The 23,689-nt window shown below is 52.4% G+C and overlaps 1 protein-coding gene across 6 annotated transcripts in view; it reads left to right on the top strand.

Moving 5' to 3' along the window:
* The window catches only part of MYRIP (myosin VIIA and Rab interacting protein), a 115,978-nt gene that overhangs the window by 82,693 nt on the left and 9,596 nt on the right, over window positions 1-23,689 (top strand). For 4 of the 6 annotated variants that reach the window (XM_064169738.1, XM_064169741.1, XM_064169740.1 and 1 more), the window contains exons 9-13: window positions 1,778-1,955; window positions 8,375-9,027; window positions 11,600-11,833; window positions 15,901-15,963; window positions 21,647-21,841. In XM_064169738.1, coding sequence (XP_064025808.1) covers window positions 1,778-1,955; window positions 8,375-9,027; window positions 11,600-11,833; window positions 15,901-15,963; window positions 21,647-21,841 — 1,323 coding nt within the window. The remainder of the gene's footprint in view (window positions 1-1,777; window positions 1,956-8,374; window positions 9,028-11,599; window positions 11,834-15,900; window positions 15,964-21,646; window positions 21,842-23,689) is intronic. The other 2 variants (XM_064169743.1, XM_064169739.1) reach the window with 1 other exon arrangement.

Here is a 23,689-nt window from a genome sequence, read left to right as displayed (position 1 = left end):
GTGCCAGTGCTCTGTGACCCTTACAGGAAAGAAGTTCCCCCTTGTGTTGAGCTGGAACCTCCTGTGCTGCAGCTTCCATCCATTGCTGCTTGTCCTATCCCAGGGAGCAGTGAGCAGAGCCTGTCCCCCGCTCCTGACCCTCAGCCCTCAGATAGTTATAGACATTGATTCAGTGCCCTCTCAGTCTTCTCTTCTCCAGACTAAGCAGCCCCAGGTCCCTCAGCCTCTCCTCACCAGGCAGTGCTTCAGTGCCCTCATCATCCTTGTAGCCCTTGGCTGGACCCTGTCCCTCTTCAACTGGGGAGCCCAAAACTGAAGGCAGTACTCTGAAGGCCACAAGAAGGTCACCTGGGAGCCTCCTCTTCTCTAGCCTGCACAGCCCCAACTCTTTCAGTCTGTCCTCACAGCAGAGCTGCTGCAGCCTTCTGAGCATCCTCAGAGGGGCCCTTCTCTGGACACGCTCCAGCATCTCCTCATCCCTCTTGTCACAGGGGCTCCAGAACTGGATGCAGCACTGGATTTCCTTCTACAGATGCTCTCCTGCTGCAGTGCAGGGTGTCACAGTGATTTAAGGTCTAGCTTAAGCCCTGTGCTGCTCAGAGCTGGGCTGCCTGACAGAGCTGGCTTTATTTTTAGGCAAAACCAGTGTCTATTGTCATGGTGAGCAGCAAATAAACACAGAGCACTTGGCTCTTCCTCTGTGGAGTGGGTGTCTGAGGAGGAGATACAGAGATTCTTTCTGATGAGGGAGTGCTCTGCTGAGCACAGCTTTGCAGGTGAGGGTCAGAGCAAGACATGGAAAGTTGCACAGGGCACTGAGCAACCAGAAGGTAATGGGGGAAGAAAAGGAGCAATTGTATTCAGTAAAGGTATTCTACTGAGAAAAAGCAAGTCTGTGGGAAGCTGCAAGCAGACTTGAGCTGCAAATGCCAGCTCGCCTCTTGCCCCTGCCCTCCTGTGCATGCCCCAGGGCTAGCAGCAGCTTAGAATCACACTGTCCTGCACCAGAGCCAGGGTCAGGCCTTCGTGGTCGCTCTGTTCCCGTCTGCGAAGCAATGCAGAAGTGCTCTCATCACAGGATGCCAGCAGAGCTCCCAGGGCCTGCAGCTGGGAGGTGGTGTGCGAGTGGGAAGCAGCTCCTGGCTTTGGGTGTGGCTGCTTTTTAATAGCTGTCAGAGAATATTCCAAGCGTGGGAGAGAGACTCTCAGAACCCTCCTGGATGCGTTCCTGTGTGACCTGCCCTGGCTGGCCCTGCTCTGCAGGGGGTCAGGCTGGATGAACTCTGGAGGTCCCTTCCAAGCCCTGCCATTCTGTGACCTGACAGCAGATGCCAGAATTCGGTGGGGAGCTCATCTCTGCCTGGGCGTCTGTGGCTGCTGCGAGTGCCCTTTGCAAGCTGTGCTGTCGTGCCCAGCAAGCCCCTGCGCAGCGCAGGACTGAGGAGTGTGTGCAGCGAAGGCAGCAGCTGAGCTGTTGGGCTGCAGTGCCATCTGCTGATGTGCCAACCGATTGCAGAAGCCAACAGCCACGCTGCTGGGCTGTCTGGCCGCAGGCAGGCAGGGCAGCCTCGCCCTGCATCGGTGCACCCGAAGCAGCTCCTTGCTGAGCAGTCTCCTGCTGAAACCCTTCTTTTGAGCACATTCCCTTCCAGGTCCGGGTGCTAGCAGATGCCACACTTCCACGGGTGACCTGGGTACGGGCACTGACTGCAGCAATTGATGTAGTAATGAAGTGTTTCTGGTTTGAAATGGGGCTTTTTGACTTTTGTTCCCACAGAGGTCTCAGTCTGCCTTCTCCCTGGCTAGCGAAGATGCGGCCGCTAAAGGACAGGAGCCTGCAGCCTCTCTGGCTGAGGCTCTTTGGAAGCAGCAGAAAGGACAGCTCAGGAAGCAGAAGGAACACAAGCTCTCTGCACTGCCCAGCTGGAAAAGTGTGGACAGGCTCAATGAAACAAGTAAATATCTCTAGCATGGATGCCATTCTCCTTTAGGTTCCCTCTCCCACACGCCACAAACCTGGCTGAAAGCAAGGATGCTCCCCAGGGAATGTCTGCTGGCCCTTGTGCTTGCAGAGGCCACCAGGTGACATCAGCACAGGCTGCCACTGCAGAGCAGTTCCTGCTCTTGGGGGGGTTCCATCTCCATTGCCTCTCTTGTTCTGGCTGTAGTGTTCATGAGGCTGCAGGAGTGTAAGGCCAGGCAACACCTGCATGGAACCCGAGGGTCACAGAATGGCTGAGGTTGGAGGGCACCTCAGAGCTCATCTACTCCAACCTCCCTGGGCTGGGACACTTCTCACTAGACTCAGCTGCTCCAGGCCTCATCCAGCCTGGCCTTCAACACTCCCAGGCAGGAGGCAGCCACAGCCTCTCTGGGCAGCCTATTCCAGAGTCTCACCACCCTTCTGCTGGAGAACCTCCTCAGCTCTAGTCTGACCTTGCTCTGCCTCAGCTTCAAACCATTCCCCCTTGGCCTGTTGCTGGACACCCTTAGGTGCCTTCCTGAAGCAAGCAAAGCATGTTTGGGTGTAGTGGGGCCCAGGGATGGGGGCTGTCCCTCCATCTCATTTGCTTATCTCTATTGCCAGTTGATAACCTGAGAGACTAAAGATGAGACAGTATCACTACACCTCCTGCCCCCAGAAAGAGGTAGTAAAGTAGCAGTAAACTCTGACTTAAGACAGTGTGCATTGCTTTGTGAGCTGCTCATTCAGCCCCCTGCCAGCAGTGTGTTCTCCTGGGCATTTCAGTGGCAGGCCTACTTTCAGGGAGGTGGTTAATTGGGTGCTTAAATTTCAGAACCCTCTTCAATCCCATTGAATCCAACTGTTGAGCAATTTAGCAGCTAACAATTGCTTAACCATAGCAGGAGGAGAAATTGACCCAGTTTGCTTTCGAGTGCTCTGCTCGGAGGATTTGTGCTGCTTCTTTCCTCTGAGAACCAGGTTGGTGATGAAATCATGGTGCCTACTGAGCTGGCAGGAAATAGCTGATTGTGCTAATGTGTGGAAATGGGAGCCCACCTGGGGTAAAGCAGCTCTGGGTTAAGATACAGATGAAGGAAAGAAATCTCCCCTGAGAGTGCAGAGTGGTGACATGGTTGGGTTGTTTGGTCATTCTGATTGCAGCTTGCACTGGTTTAAAGGATGACTCAAGAGCCTAATCGTGACTTTATGGATTTCTCCCCCACGTCTGTGGCCATCTCCCTTCTATCCCAGATGAATTCCCAGCATCCATAGCTGCCTTAGGCACAGAGCTCCAGAGGTCTGGTACCAAATGCATCCCAATTCTTGGAGCCTGGATTTCTCTAGTTTCACTTGTTGTCCTCTAGCAGTGAGGCTGGAAGAGATCTCTCCACCTTGTTCACTAGCCTCTCAGTCTCCTCCAGGTGCCAGAGCTCTGGGTTGTCGAGTCACCCCTTGAACAGAGCCCGGTGCAAGCTCTGCTGTTCTTTTCTCATCCCTACTCCAACTTCTCAAGGTGGAGGACCAGAACTCTGTACATTTTCAAAGCACAGGATTGGTGCTGCTCTGTTGCTGATGTTCTCTCAGCCTTTCCAAGCCATTCTTTCAGGCAAAAGCTTTGGTCCAAACACTCTTGCATTGTGAAATAGTCATCACCATGGCTTTAAATGATGCCTTCTGATTCTATGTGGCAGCATGGCTCACACCATGAGAGAGCTGATGCAGAGGCAAGGCTTGTTTGGTCCACCTATGGCAGCATGGCTCACACCATGAGAGAGCTGATGGAGAGGCAAGGCTTGTTTGGTCCATGTATGGCAGAGCTGATGCAGAGGCAAGGCTTGTTTGGTCCATCTATGGCAGAGCTGATGCAGAGACAAGGCTTGTTTGGTCCATCTATGGCAGAGCTGATGCAGAGGCAAGGCTTGTTTGGTCCATCTATGGCAGAGCTGATGGAGAGGCAAGGCTTGTTTGGTCCATCTGTGGCAGAGCTGATGCAGAGGCAAGGCTTTTTTGGTCTATGTATGGCAGAGCTGATGCAGAGGCAAGGCTTGTTTGGCCCATCTATGGCAGAGCTGATGGACAGGCAAGGCTTGTTTGGTCCATCTATGGCAGAGTTGATGGACAGGCAAGGCTTGTTTGGTCCATCTATGGCAGAGCTGATGGACAGGCAAGGCTTGTTTGGTCCATCTGTGGCAGAGCTGATGCAGAGGCAAGGCTTGTTTGGTCCATGTATGGCAGAGCTGATGCAGAGACAAGGCTTGTTTGGTCCATCTGTGGCAGAGCTGATGCAGAGGCAAGGCTTGCTTGGTCCATCTATGGCAGAGCTGATGCAGAGGCAAGGCTTGTTTGGTCCATCTATGGCAGAGCTGATGCAGAGGCAAGGCTTGTTTGGTCCATCTGTGGCAGAGCTGATGCAGAGGCAAGGCTTGTTTGGTCCATCTGTGGCAGAGCTGATGCAGAGGCAAGGCTTGTTTGGTTCATGTATGGCAGAGCTGATGCAGAGGCAAGGCTTGTTTGGTCCATGTATGGCAGAGCTGATGCAGAGGCAAGGCTTGTTTGGTCCATCTGTGGCAGAGCTGATGCAGAGGCAAGGCTTGCTTGGTCCATCTATGGCAGAGCTGATGCAGAGGCAAGGCTTGTTTGGTCCATCTGTGGCAGAGCTGATGCAGAGGCAAGGCTTGTTTGGTCCATCTGTGGCAGAGCTGATGCAGAGGCAAGGCTTGTTTGGTCCATCTGTGGCAGAGCTGATGCAGAGGCAAGGCTTGTTTGGTCCATCTGTGGCAGAGCTGATGCAGAGACAAGGCTTGTTTGGTCCATCTGTGGCAGAGCTGATGCAGAGGCAAGGCTTGTTTGGTCCATCTGTGGCAGAGCTGATGCAGAGGCAAGGCTTGCTTGGTCCATCTATGGCAGAGCTGATGCAGAGGCAAGGCTTGTTTGGTCCATCTGTGGCAGAGCTGATGCAGAGGCAAGGCTTGTTTGGTCCATCTGTGGCAGAGCTGATGCAGAGGCAAGGCTTGTTTGGTCCATCTGTGGCAGAGCTGATGCAGAGGCAAGGCTTGTTTGGTCCATGTATGGCAGAGCTGATGCAGAGGCAAGGCTTGTTTGGCCCATCTGTGGCAGAGCTGATGCAGAGGCAAGGCTTGTTTGGTCCATCTGTGGCAGAGCTGATGCAGAGGCAAGGCTTGTTTGGTCCATGTATGGCAGAGCTGATGCAGAGGCAAGGCTTGTTTGGTCCATGTATGGCAGAGCTGATGCAGAGGCAAGGCTTGTTTGGTCCATGTATGGCAGAGCTGATGCAGAGGCAAGGCTTGTTTGGTCCATCTATGGCAGAGTTGATGGACAGGCAAGGCTTGTTTGGTCCATCTATGGCAGAGCTGATGGACAGGCAGGGCTTGTTTGGTCCATCTGTGGCAGAGCTGATGCAGAGGCAAGGCTTGTTTGGTCCATGTATGGCAGAGCTGATGCAGAGGCAAGGCTTGTTTGGTCCATGTATGGCAGAGCTGATGCAGAGGCAAGGCTTGTTTGGTCCATCTGTGGCAGAGCTGATGCAGAGGCAAGGCTTGTTTGGTCCATCTGTGGCAGAGCTGATGCAGAGGCAAGGCTTGTTTGGTCCATCTGTGGCAGAGCTGATGCAGAGGCAAGGCTTGTTTGGTTCATGTATGGCAGAGCTGATGCAGAGGCAAGGCTTGTTTGGTCCATGTATGGCAGAGCTGATGCAGAGGCAAGGCTTGTTTGGTTCATGTATGGCAGAGCTGATGCAGAGGCAAGGCTTGCTTGGTCCATGTATGGCAGAGCTGATGCAGAGGCAAGGCTTGTTTGGTCCATCTATGGCAGAGCTGATGGAGAGGCAAGGCTTGTTTGGTCCATCTGTGGCAGAGCTGATGCAGAGGCAAGGCTTGTTTGGTCCATCTGTGGCAGAGCTGATGCAGAGGCAAGGCTTGTTTGGTCCATCTGTGGCAGAGCTGATGCAGAGGCAAGGCTTGTTTGGTCCATCTGTGGCAGAGCTGATGCAGAGGCAAGGCTTGTTTGGTCCATGTATGGCAGAGCTGATGCAGAGGCAAGGCTTGTTTGGCCCATCTGTGGCAGAGCTGATGCAGAGGCAAGGCTTGTTTGGTCCATCTGTGGCAGAGCTGATGCAGAGGCAAGGCTTGTTTGGTCCATGTATAGCAGAGCTGATGCAGAGGCAAGGCTTGTTTGGTCCATGTATGGCAGAGCTGATGCAGAGGCAAGGCTTGTTTGGTCCATCTGTGGCAGAGCTGATGCAGAGGCAAGGCTTGCTTGGTCCATGTATGGCAGAGCTGATGCAGAGGCAAGGCTTGTTTGGTCCATCTATGGCAGAGCTGATGGAGAGGCAAGGCTTGTTTGGTCCATCTGTGGCAGAGCTGATGCAGAGGCAAGGCTTGTTTGGTCCATGTATGGCAGAGCTGATGCAGAGGCAAGGCTTGTTTGGTCCATGTATGGCAGAGCTGATGCAGAGGCAAGGCTTGTTTGGTCCATGTATGGCAGAGCTGATGCAGAGGCAAGGCTTGTTTGGTCCATCTATGGCAGAGTTGATGGACAGGCAAGGCTTGTTTGGTCCATCTATGGCAGAGCTGATGGACAGGCAAGGCTTGTTTGGTCCATCTGTGGCAGAGCTGATGCAGAGACAAGGCTTGTTTGGTCCATGTATGGCAGAGCTGATGCAGAGACAAGGCTTGTTTGGTCCATCTGTGGCAGAGCTGATGCAGAGGCAAGGCTTGCTTGGTCCATCTATGGCAGAGCTGATGCAGAGGCAAGGCTTGTTTGGTCCATCTGTGGCAGAGCTGATGCAGAGGCAAGGCTTGTTTGGTCCATCTGTGGCAGAGCTGATGCAGAGGCAAGGCTTGTTTGGTTCATGTATGGCAGAGCTGATGCAGAGGCAAGGCTTGTTTGGTCCATGTATGGCAGAGCTGATGCAGAGGCAAGGCTTGTTTGGTCCATCTGTGGCAGAGCTGATGCAGAGGCAAGGCTTGTTTGGTCCATCTGTGGCAGAGCTGATGCAGAGGCAAGGCTTGCTTGGTCCATCTATGGCAGAGCTGATGCAGAGGCAAGGCTTGCTTGGTCCATGTATGGCAGAGCTGATGCAGAGGCAAGGCTTGCTTGGTCCATCTATGGCAGAGCTGATGCAGAGGCAAGGCTTGCTTGGTCCATCTGTGGCAGAGCTGATGCAGAGGCAAGGCTTGTTTGGTCCATCTGTGGCAGAGCTGATGCAGAGGCAAGGCTTGTTTGGTCCATCTGTGGCAGAGCTGATGCAGAGGCAAGGCTTGCTTGGTCCATCTATGGCAGAGCTGATGCAGAGGCAAGGCTTGTTTGGTCCATGTATGGCAGAGCTGATGCAGAGGCAAGGCTTGCTTGGTCCATCTATGGCAGAGCTGATGCAGAGGCAAGGCTTGCTTGGTCCATCTGTGGCAGAGCTGATGCAGAGGCAAGGCTTGTTTGGTCCATCTGTGGCAGAGCTGATGCAGAGGCAAGGCTTGTTTGGTCCATCTGTGGCAGAGCTGATGCAGAGGCAAGGCTTGTTTGGTCCATCTGTGGCAGAGCTGATGCAGAGGCAAGGCTTGTTTGGTCCATCTGTGGCAGAGCTGATGCAGAGGCAAGGCTTGTTTGGTCCATCTGTGGCAGAGCTGATGCAGAGGCAAGGCTTGTTTGGTCCATGTATGGCAGAGCTGATGCAGAGGCAAGGCTTGTTTGGCCCATCTGTGGCAGAGCTGATGCAGAGGCAAGGCTTGTTTGGTCCATCTGTGGCAGAGCTGATGCAGAGGCAAGGCTTGTTTGGTCCATCTGTGGCAGAGCTGATGCAGAGGCAAGGCTTGCTTGGTCCATGTATGGCAGAGCTGATGCAGAGGCAAGGCTTGTTTGGTCCATCTATGGCAGAGCTGATGGAGAGGCAAGGCTTGTTTGGTCCATCTGTGGCAGAGCTGATGCAGAGGCAAGGCTTGTTTGGTCCATGTATGGCAGAGCTGATGCAGAGGCAAGGCTTGTTTGGTCCATGTATGGCAGAGCTGATGCAGAGGCAAGGCTTGTTTGGTCCATGTATGGCAGAGCTGATGCAGAGGCAAGGCTTGTTTGGTCCATCTATGGCAGAGCTGATGCAGAGGCAAGGCTTGTTTGGTCCATCTATGGCAGAGCTGATGCAGAGGCAAGGCTTGTTTGGTCCATGTATGGCAGAGCTGATGCAGAGGCAAGGCTTGTTTGGTCCATCTGTGGCAGAGCTGATGCAGAGGCAAGGCTTGTTTGGTCCCTCTCTGGCAGCATGGCTCATACAATGAGAGAGCTGATGGAGAGGCAAGGCTTGCTTCTGTCCATCAGCTGTGTTGAACCCTGCAGCGTGTGGCCAGGGGTCTGTGCCAGGAGCCTTTCGCAGGGCTGTGACATCTCTGGTTCCTTTCTCAGGCACACCTCCCGTGTTCCAGAGCCGGGACGGGAACTGGGTGGCTCTGCAGCACGCCGCCCTGCCCCGGCCCCGCATGCTGGCCAAGCCCAAGAGCCAGGTGTTCAAGGCTCTGGAGAGCGAGTCCAGCATTGTGTCTGCCTATGACGAGATGGGCTCGGACAGCGAGGATGACTACGACTGGAACGTGGCCTTGAACAAGCTGCGGCGGAGGCCTCGCCACTCCCCGGACGAGCTCTGCTACACCAACTCCCAGTATGGTCCTGAGTGGGCTTATGGCAAGGACCAGTTCCAGGCAGTGACCTCCCCAGGCTCTGGGCTGTACACCAACACCGAGACGCTCTTCTCCGACTCGGAAACCTCTTCGGTCAACTCCTCCCAGGAAGCTCAAGGGCCCAGCAGACTCCTCTGGTTACAAAGCAGGACTCCAAGTGGTGTGCCCAGGGTGGAGAAAAGCCATTTCCACGGAGAGCTGGATGTAAACTTCAATCCACAGGCAACCAGCTTGGAGTATTCCGACAGCAGCGGGGCCGAAGAGGCGCAGTATGACATAGAGAGGAGGTCGAGGAGGAGGAGGAGGAGGAACACAGAGCTCTCTGAAGAAGCAGGTGAAGACAAAACTCTCACAAAAGCCAACACAATGAATTTAAGTCAGGTAATTATGTCTGAGCTTAACCAGTCTGTGCTCAAAAAGAGGTGGGCAAAACAGTTCAGCTTTGCTGGCAATAAGTGTGAGTCTGGAGGGAGAGGTTGGGTGTTCTGGGAGGCTTTGTCCTTCATCCTTCTGCCTCCTGAGAAGAAGCAGGTGTAAGGTGTCAGGTCTGTGAGCAGGCTTTGCCTCTTTCTCATGCCCCACTGCCATCTGACAGTGCTGTAAGCACAGCTCTTAGAACAGCCAAGTCAGGCTTTGCCAGCAGCTGCTGCTGTGGACTCCTCCCCTGGTTTGTGGCACTTGTGGGCTTTCTAACTCCTTGGTTAACAAACTCCCCTTTGTTCTAACTCTGCTGAGACACTGGCACAGGTTGCCCAGAGAGCTTGTGGGTGCTCCCTCCTTGGAGGTGTTAGGGCTAGGTTGGATGAGGCCTTGAGCAACCTTTTCTGTTGGGAGGTGTCCCTGCCTATGGCAGGGGATTGGAACTGGATGAGCTTTGAGGTCCCCTCCAACCTAAACCATTCTATGATTCTGTGCTGAACCATTGCATTGGGTTGGAAGGAACCCTCAAAGGTCATCTTCTCCAATGCCCCTTAGTCAGAAGGGACACTTCCAACTAGATCAGGCTGCCCAGGGATGTTAGGAAGAAGTTCTTCCCAGTGAAGGTGGTGAGACACTGGCACAGATTGCCTAGGGAGAATCAGTGAATGTGATTCTGTCATCCACAACCTCCCTGGGGGTGTTCAGGACCAGCTTGGATGAGGCCTTGAGTGACCTGTTCTAATGGGAGGTGTCCCTGCCTGTGGCAGGGGACTGGAACTGGCTGATTTTCAAGGTCCTTTCCAACCAAAACCATTCTATGATTCTGTGTCCCTGGAAGAAGAGCTGCCTCATGCCCAGGAGGGCTTCTGAGTGCTGTTTTCAAGCCTTCTGCTGAGGGATGAAGCTAATGAGCAGCAGAAAGTCAGCAAGGGCTTAGAGATGCTGTCTAAGTGCTGGCTGCTTTTGCCACTGACACCACCAATCTCTGCTTTCATAATTGATAATCATCTTCATAACCATTAGTCCTGGTAATGACAGTGATATATTGGATTCCATTGCCTTTTGGAGAGGAGATGTTGCTTAGCTTAGCTGCAGGTCTTCAGTTTCTGATGGCAAGTGATTTAACTGCTTCAAGTGAAGGAAGTGTCCTCATTAGGAGCTTGCTGCTTTGACCAGGAGGCCTCACCTGTTAGTTGCAGCCCCTGCCCTGCAGCCAGCTGCGGGGTGAGCCCATCAGGCTCCCGGTCCCCCTGGCACTTGGGATGTGCTCACTGACAAAAGCTGCCCTGAAGTGCCAGCAGCTCTCACGGAGACACTGCCTGCAGACCTCACCAGCTGAGACTCCTGGAAGCTGTGGCTCTGAGTTTTGGGGTTGGTAGCAGTGCAGCTTCCCCCCAAGAGCTTACAGCTAAGGTGGGTTTGGTTCTGAAGCCTCCAAGCCACTGCTCTGCTTCATTACTTTGTCTTGGGGCCTTTGCTGCTGTTTGTTAGGGGGGTGCTGAGTTGCCAGCCCTCTGCATGGAAGCAGCTGCACAGTGTGCATGAGGAAAGGCACCTCCTAGTTCATTGCCTGCTCAAGCACTTGTGCTTGCTCAGGAACTTTGGATCTCCCTTTGGTGAGACTGGGTCTGTGGCAGTGCTCATCTGCCAGGCGCTCACTGGAGCTGTCTGAGGTGAAGTGGCAGCCCTGGCTGCTTGTTGGCAGCTGCTGAGAGGTGCAGACAGGGATTCACACAGTGACTTACAGTCTCTTCAGCAGTTTCTGGTGCTGGCATGGTAGCAGAGCAAGCAGGAGTCATTTCCTATCAAAGTGTTGCTCCAAAGCATCCTCTCAGACCTGCTGAGATGTGTGTACCACTGCTGGTCCCAGGCTGCATTCTTCATCACCTCCTTCTGGGTGGTTTTGTTACCATTATGCTCCCTTGTAAAGGGTTAAGCACTTTTAAAACCACTTAATTCTGCCTTACTTTGTGGACTTGACTGAAGCACTGAACAAAGTCTTTTAATGACTCAAAACTTTGTCTTAGCAGTCAGCAGGGGTGAAGGAGCATTTCCAGAGGGCAGTTAGTGCTGCAGGTGGAGTAGCTTGCTCTGAGCACTGCCTGGCTTTCTCCATGGGCTGTAGTGGGAACCAGGGAGTTTGAGTCCTGAGCAGATGGCACAGCTGCAGAAAGGCATTGCTGTGTACCCAGAACAACCATGAGATGCTATCAGATTTTCTGTAAGGGCTCACAGAAATGTTCCTCTTTCCAGAGTGAGAAATGTTGGGCAGGAAGCCTGCCAGGCAGATAGGCAAGAAGATGCTGCACATGTACCCTACCTGCTCTAGGGTAGGGTGTCCCTGCCCATGGCAGGGGGATTGAAGCTAGATGATCCTCGTGGTCCCTTCTAAGCCTGTCTGATTCCATGATTCTATGTAGTGTGCTTTCTTCCCAGCTTCCCTGCAGAGTGGATCCTCTGTTCTTCCAGGAAGCTGTTTGCTTTCTCTCTGTGTCTGTGCAGCAGTGACCTCATTCTTCTAATTCCTCTGTAGGATTTTGATGATTTGTCAGAAACTGATCTAAGCAGTGAGGATCAGCATCAGAATACCAAGCCTGACACTGTGGAAGAGGAGCTTAAATCCAGGTTATTTCACATTGCTGCTAAAATGAGTGACAAGGAAACCTCTTCTGGTGAAGAGCAAGAGACAGAAGCTAGAACAGAGCCCGAAGAGCAGAAGGAGACTTCAGAGGAAAATGGCAAAAGTATTCAGGAAGAGCTAAAGAAGGTAAGTGGTTGTTGTAGAGGAATGGGGACACTGTTCAAAAGGTTAGGTGGTAGACTCTGGCAGCCTTGCAGATAAGCAGAGTTTGGCTGGGCACAGCCCTGGGCAGCCTGGCCTAGCTGACCCTGCTTTGAGCAGAAGGCTTGGCCTAGGCAATCTCCAGAGGTCCTTTCCAAGCTGTGACTCTGCTTCTGAGTTCTGTAGCCATGGCCTGTGCAGCAGTGTGAGCACCTGGAGCATGCAGGTACCTCCCTGCTGTACACATAACCTCCCTAAGGCAGTCAGAGGAGAGCTTTAGCAGCAGCTCTGTGTCCACTCTGGCTTGTCTGGGCTTTGCAGGGGCAAGCCACCACTGTCCAGCTAGCCAACAGCACACACAGGCTGCCTGGGGCAGAATGTGCTGCAGCTCAAGTCCAGAGCCAAAGGCTGGCAGTGAGATGATGTGTTCACTGTCTGGTGAGCTGAGCACCCCCAGAGTGGCAAATAGATGTTTCTGTGGTGTACTTGGATCTGCACAGTGATGGTGGTTGTGTTTTCTCTCCCACTCTGGTTACTCTCTCTAGCACCTGCATGTCAGTTATTTAAAATAAAGCAAATAGGAATTTGGTTGTTTCTTCCTTGGGCAAAATTGCCTTAATTTGGGGGAAAAAAAGGGTTAGAGACACCACCTGCAGCAAACAGGGAAGACTTGGAGTTAGTTCCTAATACTCCCCTGGGCTTGGATGGGAATAAGGAAGTCTTAGTCGTTCCTGCTCACAGTATTCATTCTCTCTGTCTCTAGTAGAGAGACCAAAATCATCTCAGTGCTATTCATGGTCATGTCTGCAGTGCAATTGGCAACAGAACTTGCTCCAGATGAGACAAACAAGCAGACTGCTTTCATTCTTGCCCTTGGCAGCTGTCTTTAAAGGTGATTTAGACTCTTCTGCCTGTGCCTGGCCTTGGGAAGGTGACCTGCACCTTGGCATCAAATGTGAAGGTGCTGGTGTGTAACGGCCGCTGGCCATGGTAAGCTGCAGTGCAAAGGCTGAGTTCCACTCCTGGCAGCACTTGAGGAGGAGCTGGTGGCAGGTCTTGGTGGAGACAAGCATGGAACATGTATTTTCAGGGAACCAGTAGTTGTAGATGCCTTATGGTGCCCTTAGCCTGGACTTCCAGTATCTGAAGGGGGCTATGAGAAAGCTGGGGAGGGACTTTTTAGGCACAGTCCTGTCACTCAGGGAGTGACAGGACTGGGGGGAATGGAGCAAAGCTTCAGCTTCAGACTGGGTGTTAGGAAGAAGTTCTTCAGCATGAAGGTGCTGAGACCCTGGAAGGGCTTGCCCAAGGAGGTGGTGGAAGCCTCATCCCTGGAGGTGTTTAAGACCAGGCTGGATGAGGCTGTGGGCAGCCTGATCTAGTGTGAGGAGCCCTGAGCAGCCTGCTGGTGCAGTGGAGCCCTGAGCAGCCTGCTGGTGCAGGGGAGCCCTGAGCAGCCTGCTGGTGCAATGGAGCCCTGTGCAGCCTGCTGTTGCAATGGAGCCCTGAGCAGCCTGCTGGTACAATGGAGCCCTGAGCAGCCTGCTGGTACAATGGAGCCCTGAGCAGCCTGCTGGTGCAGGGGAGCCCTGAGCAGCCTGCTGGTGCAATGGAAGGCCATGGAGTCCTCTCTGCCTTCAGCCACTCCAGACTTCAGGGTTGAACACACCAAAGAATGCACAGCAAAGCAAAGTGTTTAATCCACTTGGGCACATCTTAATGGCACTGGTCCTGAGAGGGGCAGGCATGATCAGTAGGACCCCTTAGTTCTTCCTCTCTTCTCTGAGATCAGGCTGGGCTAACTTCATGTGGGGCCAACCTGATCCAGGGACATTCCATGCTGAGGGTGGCCAGGGCTCAGTGAAGGAGGTCAAGTGAGGGAGGGCTCAAGGGATGTAGATGGTGGAGAGAAATAGGCTGATAGCCTTGATGGAGCTGGGAGAATGGCACTGGCTGTGCCCAGGGTGGTGAGTTTCCCCACCCTGTGTATCACAAAGCTGGTAGAGCACCATGCCAGGGCTGTGCTGTTCTAACAGCAGAGTGCCTGTGTCTCCTGGTCTGTGCTGGGGCAGGCACTGCCCTCCCAGAAGATGATGCAGTACTTTTTGTGATCATTAGGCTGCAGCTCCCCAAACTCCTGAATATTTTGGTTGCTGTTGGTCCAGGCCAGGGGTTAATAGCAAACTGCCACCCAGCTTCATGTGCCTGAAAGCTTTAGGAATTGATGAGCAGAAGTTCCCAAAGGAGTCAGAACCTTGTGGATCACTTCAGCAGGGAAATGTAAACATAGCAGCTCTAGCACATTGCTACTACTATAGTAATAAAGGTGAAGAGTGCATTACAGTGACCCTTCCTGGGTTACACTCAGAAGATATTTGTGTCACATGCTTGTGGTTCGTTTTCTGTCTCCTGCTTTGTGCTCCTCCGTGCTCAGGATAGGCAAATGGGCAGCTGAGTTAACACTGAAGCAGTAGTTGAGTTTCTCTCCTCTTTGCTAAGTACTGTGTGATTGAGGAGTTTCTTTTAGCACCCTTCTGCTCAGGGAACCTTACCACCGAGGCTTAGTAGCTGTTTAAATGCTGCTCTTTCTGTCTGCATTATGTGCATGACCAGGCAGACAACAAGGCCAGCTCAATGCCAGGGCATCACTAGTGAAGATTAGTGGAGGCTGCTCTAACACAACGGTGGGGAAATGGGCTGTAACAAGAAGGTTAGTGTTTTCTTGTCACGTTCATGAGCAGCCCAGAGCGCTGGCAAGGGCAGGTGAGCTCGTTTAGATCTAGCTGGATGAGTTTCAAGCAAGTGCTGCTCATCAGCTGGGTGCTAGATTGGTCACAGCACAGGCAACAAGGTCACTGTGCTGCTGTCGTCGCTTCCAGACCAAACTTAGTCAGTTTGGTTTAGACAGACCTGTGTAAATCAGGGGCATTAAGCATCAAAAGAGACATGGCCAGAGATGGAGGGAGAGGATTCTGCCACTTTGCTCTGCTGTGGTGAGACCTCATCTGCAGTCCTGCATCCAGCTCTGGAGCCTTCAACAAAGGAAGGACATGGATGTGATGGAGTAGGTCCACCAAAATGGTCAGGGGCTTGGAGCACCTCTGCTGTAAGGACAGGCTGAGGGAGCTGCACTTGCTCAGCCTGGAGAAGTGAAGGTTCCAGGGAGACCTAACAGCAGCCTGCCAGGACCTGAAAGGGCTACAAGAAAGCTGCAGAGGGACTGTTTGCAGAGGCAGGGGCAGGATGAGGGCAGTGGTTTGAAATGAGAGCAGAGCAGATTGAGATTGGCTGTGAGGAGCAAGTTCTGCACCAGGAGGGTGCTGGAGCACTGCAACAGGTTGCCCAGGGAAGTGGTTGAGGCCCCATCCCAGGAGATATTCAAGGTGAGACTGGATATGGATGTGAGCAACCTGCTCTAGTGGAGGATGTCCCTGCTGAGTGCAGGGGGTTGGACTGGATGAGCTTTGGAGGTCCCTTCCAACCCAAGGTGTTCTGTGACTTGGCACTGCTAGTGTGAGGGGTTTTACTGGCTTGTTATGGGGCAGAGAGGCCAGGAGAGGGGCTGCAGCAGGCAGCAGTGCCTCGGTATGAGATTCCTCACTCATCCATCAGCATCTGCCTATGGCCTAAGTGAGGAGCAGACCCTTTTGTGTCCAAACTGCAGCTGTGCAGACCCAGCAGGTAAAGCTACCTGCTTCTCTTGCTGGTACCCCTCCTGCAGAAGTCTTCCTCTAGCCAGGAGTGCTGTGTTTGGCTCTGGTGGCAATCTGGTGTCTCCCAGCTGTTTGGTTTTATCAGAGCTGATGTGTCCTGTGCAGTGTCTGCCTGAACAAGGTCTGGTGCTCTAAACCCCACAGCCCAAACTGAAAGAGGCATTGCTTTATTTTAAATACCTTAGCAGGAAATGTCCAGTCTGCATTTTATGGTATCTTTCTACCTGCCACTTCCTTTCTCCTTGCTGTTCATCCTGAAGTTCTCTCTGAGTCTGAAGCTATATAAGTGTCAACCTCTGGAGCTGTTCATGTAACTTTTCTGCCTTTCCTGCTATCTAGGAAAAACAAAAGGCTTTTGACCTCCATTTAAAGCTGCAGTTTTTATCCACTGTGTTGCAGCAGGTGAGAATGCTTTGTTTTGTCTGTGTCTTCGTGCATCCCTTACGCAGTAAGAGATGCTGTGAAGTGATACTGAAGGTTCCCCCAGCTGCCAAGCAGAATTCTCCAGCTCAAATTGCTTTCCTGGAAATAGCAAGACCTGAAACATCAAACTTTTCTGGCCACAGTCCATAATCATTGCAGAAAGTGAGTTCTCTAATGGCAGCTAGCTGTCTGCAGCTCCCTGAAGGGAGGCTGTAGCCAAGTGGGGTTGGGCTCTGCTGCCAGGCACCCAGCAGCAGAACAAGGGGGCAGAGTCTCAAGCTGTGCCAGGGCAGGTCTAGGCTGGATGTTAGGAGGAAGTTGTTGTCAGAGAGAGTGATTGGCATTGGAATGGGCTGCCCAGGGAGGTGGTGGAGTGGCTGTGGCTGGAGGTGTTCTTGCCAAGCCTGGCTGGGGCACTTAGTGCCATGGTCTGGTTGATTGGATAGGGCTGTTTGCTAGGCTGGACTGGCTGAGCTTGGAGGTCTCTTCCAAACTGTTTGATTCTGTGATTCTGTGACTTTTGGGGGGCTTTATAGGGCCTTCTAAAGCTGTACAATGAAGCCTTCTCTGAAAAGATGAGTCAACCCACCTTGAGAGTCCTCTCCAGCTCCAAGCAGTCTATGATGCTGTAGAACATGAGGGGTAACAGCTGTGAGAGGAGCACATGACTCAGAACATGGTAGAATGGCTTGAGGCTGGAGGTAAAACTGATCACACTGCAAGTCACCAAGGATGTGGTCCTTAGTGCAAGAGCTGCTAGTGATGGAAGATTTTTGTTGCTCTGCTTCTTGATCTCACTGTGGCTGTCAGCTCTTCTCTATAGAGCTCCAGGGGAGTGCCTCCCATGCCAGCTGACCAGAGCCCAGCACTGGTGTAACAGAAAAAGGAGGAGGTGCTAATGGTTGAGTACAAAGTGGAGAAAAGAAGCAGTGCAAATGATAGAGGATGTGGCTACCTGGAGAGTATTAAGCAGAAAGGCAGGAATGTGGCTGCAGAGGAAAGCTGCTGAGCTGTCTCAGGCTGCTGAGATGCATAGCAGGGCTCTGTTCACCTGCTGGCAGCAGCTGGGACACTTAGATTGCTTCATTTTCATCAGCCTGCTTTTCCATCCTTCAAGGCTGCAAATGCTGTTCTGCAAAGCACCTTCCAGTGTAGCATCCTTCAGGAAAACAGCAAGGGAAGTATTGGCTGCACCGGGAGGGGAAAGGAAAGAGAGGCAAGAGCTAGCTTAGACCACTGCAACATAGCCTTCAGCAAGCCAGGAGCCCTTCCCAGCTCTGCAGCCACACACAGGAGTGTTTGGCAGGATTCAGTGCACACAGACAGCTACCTGCATGCAGCCTTTGAGCATCTCATTGCTCTGAAAGCTCTCCCACAAAGACCTCAGGGATGTAACTGAGGACCTCCTTTGGACTGTCTTTCACCAGCAGAAGTGTCTGCATTTGGGTCAGCCACACGGATGCGGTGTGTGGGGTGGTGGTGTGCAGGCAGAAGCAGGGTGGCACAGCTGATGTCAGAATACAGCCCAGGGTTTCCAGAGGGTGGCTGCACTATTCTGTGCACCCACTTGCATTTGCAATGAAGATTGCTGTCTGTGTCTATCACCTCTATGTCAGCTCTTTGACTTGCTTGACAAGACAGATGGGAGAGACCTCACCAGGACATGAGAGCTGACTCGCAGCATCACTTAGAGGTGTTAACAGTGAAACTTGCTTGCAGGGGCAAGATAAATTAGACAGCCCAGAGGTCTTTATAGCCACTTAAATCTCCACCTACCATGCTGATCGTGGTCTGCATGTGTCTGTGAATTTTAGGGGGTGTTTTAAAGACCCTCATAAATCCAGAGTTTAGTGTGGGTGGTCAGGGAGGGGAGAGGGATGGGAAGCGCTAAAACTCTGGGATGCTTTGTCTCTCTTTCTCCTTACTGACATTAAATATCCAGAGCACACCCCCACCCCAGGTCTGCAGGCTGCCCCTTTTGGACCAGAAGCTGTTTTACCAGTTGCTCAAAAAGGAGGTAAAAGCCTGTGCAGAACCACTGAGTGTCCAGTCTGAGCAGCTTTTCACTCCTTAGGTGTTGGGTTTCTGCCTTCCTCGGGCAGCCGTGAATCTCTTCTTGCTTCTCTCTAGAATACAGCCCAGCAGAAAGCTGAGCTCTAAAACAACCCTTGGAAGAAATTTAGGTTTAAAAGACATGGGACTGTTGCTTGTGCTCTTTGGTTTTGGCAGATCTGCTCTTCAGATAGGCTCAAAAGGAAATCACTGCCTGCCTGCCAGGTAGTCTCCAGAGTGCTTAAACTTTAGTGCTTTATCCTTGCTGCAGAAGCAAATGTTTCACAGGCTCAAAGAAAAGCTTTAACCTGGTGACTGCTGTGTTTAGATACCTGCAGGCTGGGATCAAGATGCATTCAGTGCTGCACACACTTCCAGGATGCCCATCTGGCTGTCTTAGTGGATAGAATGGATAGAATCAGCCAGGTTGGAAGAGACCTCCAAGCTCATCCAGTCCAACCTAGCACCCAGCCCTATCCAATCAACTAGAGCATGGCACTGAGTGCCCCAGCCAGGCTTTAATGATTGCAGCAATGCAACTTCTGGTCAGCTCTGCAGGTTCAGGTGGATTAAATGAGAGGTTGTAGGTTCCTTCCAGCTGAAAAAATATCCTAGTTCTCTTCCATTCCATTGTGTTCTATTGCTGTTGTACCTCACTGCTCTTTTCTTCTCCTCTCCATTACCTGTGGAGAGGGCAGGGCCAGTTAAAACTCAGAACCCTGATTTCAGAAAGCTTCCTATCACAGAACATTTCACCAGGGAAGCAAAGTGTTTTGTAGTCCCTGGACTGCAGTAAATGCCAATATGGATTCTCATCCTCTGGTGTAAGGAGACCTTTTGCTAGTTTAATGCCATCTGGTTTTGGAAAGCCTTCATTAACTACAAAGGAGAATAAGGAGGGTAAGAACTAATGAACACTATGGTGAGGCTGCAGAACACACATCAGTGAAGAGGGTAAAGAAAACATAGTGCCTGGCCTTTATCCTTTGGCTGCTTGTTGTTCCCTGCTCACTGGAGCAGAATAGGGATGGGGTCCTTCTGAAAGCTAATGCTAAAACAAAGTGACATTGATTTCCTCTTCTGCCCCGTGGAATTATTGATCTGGTTTTAACCTAATTGGCACTTGTGGAAATGAATGGAAAAAGCAGTGGGCTCTTCATGGGCTTCAAGTATTTGTTCTCAGTGAGAGGGGCCTGGGCCACGCTGCCTCTGCTAGCGAGCCAAGGACCCCAGTGCTCTGCCATGCTGCATTTGCTTTCTTCTTCTCCTCTTTGTCTCACCTACTTAATGATTATTCTCTCTGCAGCTACCTGAAGGGAGGCTGTAGCCAGGTGGGGTTGGGCTCTGCTGCCAGGCACCCACCAACAGAACAAGGGGACACAGCCTCAAGTTGTGCCAGGGGAGGTCAGGGCTGGTCTAGGACACTGCTGTGCCTGTGCACTCTCAGCAGACACAGGCAGGAACCTTCCCTGCCACTTGCCAGGACGTGGGGTAGCTGAGCCCAGCTGTGGAGAGGCTTTAAATCCCCCTGGACACAAGCCTGGGCAGCCTGCTCTGGGTGACTCTGCTCTAGCAGGGGGCTTGGACTGGCTGATCTCCAGAGGGCCCTTCAAACTCTCACCAGGCTCTGATTCTGAGTTCTCCTTTTCTGCCAGAGCTGAGGGGTTATGTCTGGCACCCTCAGGGGCTGAACCAGATGGAATTTTCTTCTATAGGCTGGATGTTAGGAGGAAGTTCCTGGCAGAGAGAGTGATTGGCACTGGAATGGGCTGCCCAGGGAGGTGGTGGAGTGGCTGTGCCTGGAGGTGTTGAAGCCAAGCCTGGCTGGGGCACTTAGTGCCATGGTCTGGTTGGTTGGCCAGGGCTGGGTGCTAGGTTGGGCTGGCTGAGCTTGGAGCTCTCTTCCAACCTGCTTAATTCTATGATTCTATTTCTTGTCATCCAGAGCACAGTGCTAAAGATGCCACAGTGCATTGGTACCCAACAGCTGAGCACACACTGCTTAAAAAAAACAGTTATTCAGTAGAGCTCTTATCTAACATAAAAATGAAGAGCTAAGAATTAAAGGAAGGGGATAATAAAAGAGGCTTGGCAGTTAAAGTCACCAGAGTTGGTGGGAGGCAAAGGTAAGTTATTGCTCCTGCCTAGGATTAATCCAGTGCTTTCCTGGCACAGAGGCATTCTAACCAGCTACACTTTGCTGTGCTGTAGAATTCCCTGTGTGGAAGCAAAGGCTCTTTGCTCCAGTGTGCTCCTCAGGTGTTTTGTGGGTGGGAGAAGTGCCAGATGGGTGAGCCCAGAATTCACCTGCCTAGGTACTGGTGGGCAAATTAAACTGAGCTTGAAGCTTCTGACACATTCCTGTAGGCAAAGCAAGGCTGAAGACACTGCACATGAGTTCAGTGCCAGTGTTTGTGTTAGCTTCAACAAGCCTTGGCCCAGTCTTCAAGGTCAGGTGGGATGGGGCTCTGAGCAACCTCATTCAGCTGGTCCCTGCTCACTGCAGGGAGCTTGAGCTGGATCACCTTAAAAGTCCTTTCCAGCCCAAACCATGCTGTGATTCTGTGACAGTTTGGCTGTTGAGCTTGATGCTCAGAGGTACACCAGGTGAAGTGCTATTGCTATCTGAAGAGTTGTCCTAAAGCTCTGTCAGGAGCATCAGAATCAGGATAGTTAATTGTGGAGTTAGCTGTGGCTGCCTCTTCCCTGGGGGTTGTTGAAGGCAAGGTTGGATGAGACCTTGAGCAGCAGAGTCTTAGTGGAGAGGTGTCCCTGCCTATGCTGGGGAAATGGAGTAGATGATGTCTGAGGTCTCTTCCAACCTGAGCCATTCTGTGATTCTACAATAACTCCAAGTCAGGAACACTGCTAAAAGGTCTACACTTAACTAACAAAAAGCCCACAACAACAACAACACACAACAAGAAGAAACCAACTCACCCACCCCACTAAAGAAAGCTAAAGCTGCATGGTTCTCCTCGGTGTTTGCTGCCTGTGATGCCAGAAGGGTTTGAAGAAGGCAGACTGAAATGACAAGCAGTCATCCTCCAGATGTTTCCATCCTTACAGCTGAACCTCTGTGCTCTGGGGCTGTTACATCACTCACAGCAAACATCTTTGTCGCCCGCTGTCTTCACAGGGCTGCTGAAGATGGCTCTGCCACGTTGGCAGCTGCAGCCTGATGGCTCCTCTGGGTATGGGGACAGATGATTTCCCATCTGTCTGCCAGTAGCCAGAAAGGAAGAGCTGTGTTTTAAAGCCCGTTTAAAACACCACTGCCAAGTGAGCCTTGTCTCCCTCACCTGGATTTAAAGGCCTGGGTACTTGTGGTTGCCTTGGGGCTGTGGTTTGGGCCAGCAAGAATGGTGCAGGAGAGCTGCATGTGTGTGGTTATTTTGCATGCTGTGGCAGGGTGCATATGTGGAGAAGGGAGGGAGGGAGAGAGGAGAAGAGCAGTGAGTCCAACCCTGTTAGACAGTCTGTCTGTTCACAGCAGTTGGCCAGGGAGGTTGTTTTAGCATGGCTACAGCTGCAGCCATCAGGCAGGTGACTGTGCACCTTCCCTAATTTAATGCTGTTGTTCTCTCTATCTGCTCTTGTAACAAAACAGAAGTACTCTGCTGTCTCTCTCTGCAACATATCTACAGAAGTCCTGAAAGTCATCAACGCCACCGAGGAACTGATAGCAGAATCCAGCAGCCCCTGCGATGGCCCAGCTGAGGCTCAGGACAGAGGGAGAGGACCCTTCCCGGTGGGCACAGACCCTGCCAGGCTGGACGAGCAGCTCACCACGCTGGAGGAAAATGTAAGGGCAGGGCCTGTGGAAGGGCCACAGGTGTGGGTGGGCAGCCTGTGTGTGAGGCAGCTGCAGAGGGCAGGCCTGCAGGCAGCGCCAGCGGTGCCCAGAGTTAGTGATGCAATGCAGTAGGCAGAGCGGTGACAGACATCCTGGCTTGGCAGGGAGCACAGCTGTCTCGGTGGCACCATGGAGTACCAGGCTGGAAAGGACCTCAAGGATCATCTGGTCCAGCCTTTGGTGGCAAAAGGTCCAGACAAGATGGCCCAGCACAGTGTCCAGCTGAACCTTGACAGTGTCCAGTGCTGGGCACTCCACCACCTCCCCAGGGAGGTCATTCCAGGGCCTGATTGTCCTTGCTGTGACAAATTGTCTTCTTGTGTCCCCAGCAGTGACCTGTACCCATCACACATCCTCTGTTCAGTGTCACTGCCCCTGCAAAGGCAGTCCCCAGCTTCTCTGTAGCCCCCCTTTAAATACTGGAAGGTGGAGATAAGGTCAGCCCTAAGCCTTCTTTCCTTGAGGCTCAGCAGACTCACTTCTCTCAGGTGCCAACTGCTCAGGCCTTGGATCATCTTTGTGGCCCTCCTCAGGGCTCTCTGCAGCCTGTCCACATCTTTTGTAGAAGGGACCAAAACTGAACACAGTGTTCCTCAGGTGTGACCTGACCAGCACTGAGTGGGACAATGACTTGTTTATCTCTGCTGGTGGTGCCCTTGCCGATGCCACCCAGCATCCTGCTGGCTTTCCTTACTGCATCACCTCACTGTTCACTCATGCTGAGCTTCTTGTCCACCAGGGCCCCAAGGTCCCTTCTTCAGAGCCACTTTCCAGGCAGGTAGATCCCATCCTCTGGGTTGTTTTCTCAGGTGCAAGGTGCCCTCATCTTGTTGAACTCCCCAAGGTTTCCTTGAGCCTGTTTAGGTCTTCCTGCCAGGGGGCTTTGCTTTCCAAAGAGTTCACATCCCCACTCTGGTGTCACTGCCAAGCTTTGTCAGGGGTCAGCTGATCTCATCATCCAGATCACTTGTGAAGGTACTTTAAGTGTGTGCTTTAACATCCTTGGTGGAATGGAGAGTTGGATGTTCTGGGCTTCACCACTGCTTTTAGAATCCTAATCCTCAGAAGTCAGCCTGGACGTGAGGAGGAAGTTGTTGAGCATGAGAGTGGTGAGAGCCTGGCATGGGTTGTCCAGGGAGGTGGTTGAGACTCCATCCCTGGAGGTGTTTAAGGCCAGGCTGGATGAGGCTGTGGGCAGCCTGCTCTAGGGTAGGGGTCGGAACTGTCTGATCCTTGTGGTCCCTTCCAACCCTGCCTGATTCTATGATTCTAAGTTAGCTTAAGCTCCCCAGACCTCTGCTGGCTGTACAGCTGCAGCATGCTTGGCTGAAACCACACATCTCCCAAGTCCCAGCACAGCCTCAGCCCTGTAAGGACAGGCAGGGCAAGTGTGTCCCTAGTCACAGAGAGAAGTGAAGGAGCTCCTCACCCACATGTTCCCAGCGTATTGCACCGAGCCCCCAGGGAGCCAGAGCTCCTGCTGGAGTGTTGGAAGGAGCAGGCTGGGGGAGCCAAAGGAAACAAGCATTTGTTTGGCCCCATCCTCATCATCTCTCCTCTCCCATGAGTGCCTGGCAGCTTCAGGAAGTGCAGTGCTGAGTCACAGAGGGAAGTCACCACTCATTGGCAGTGTTTCTGCACCCACCTAATGCACCATTCGATTTTCTCCTCTTCCCACATCTGACTGATTGCATTTCAGTGATGTTTTCCCTTCATTAAGGAGCTCTCACAGAGCTGGTAGGAGTCCAGGCTGTGGCACTCTGACATCTCAATCAATTCAAGCAAACAGATCCTGTT

Source organism: Pogoniulus pusillus, chromosome 32, assembly GCF_015220805.1.
Source record: "Pogoniulus pusillus isolate bPogPus1 chromosome 32, bPogPus1.pri, whole genome shotgun sequence".
Lineage (NCBI taxonomy): Eukaryota > Metazoa > Chordata > Aves > Piciformes > Lybiidae > Pogoniulus > Pogoniulus pusillus.
Note: the sequence above shows the minus strand (reverse complement) of the source record. Positions and strands in the feature narration are given on the sequence as shown.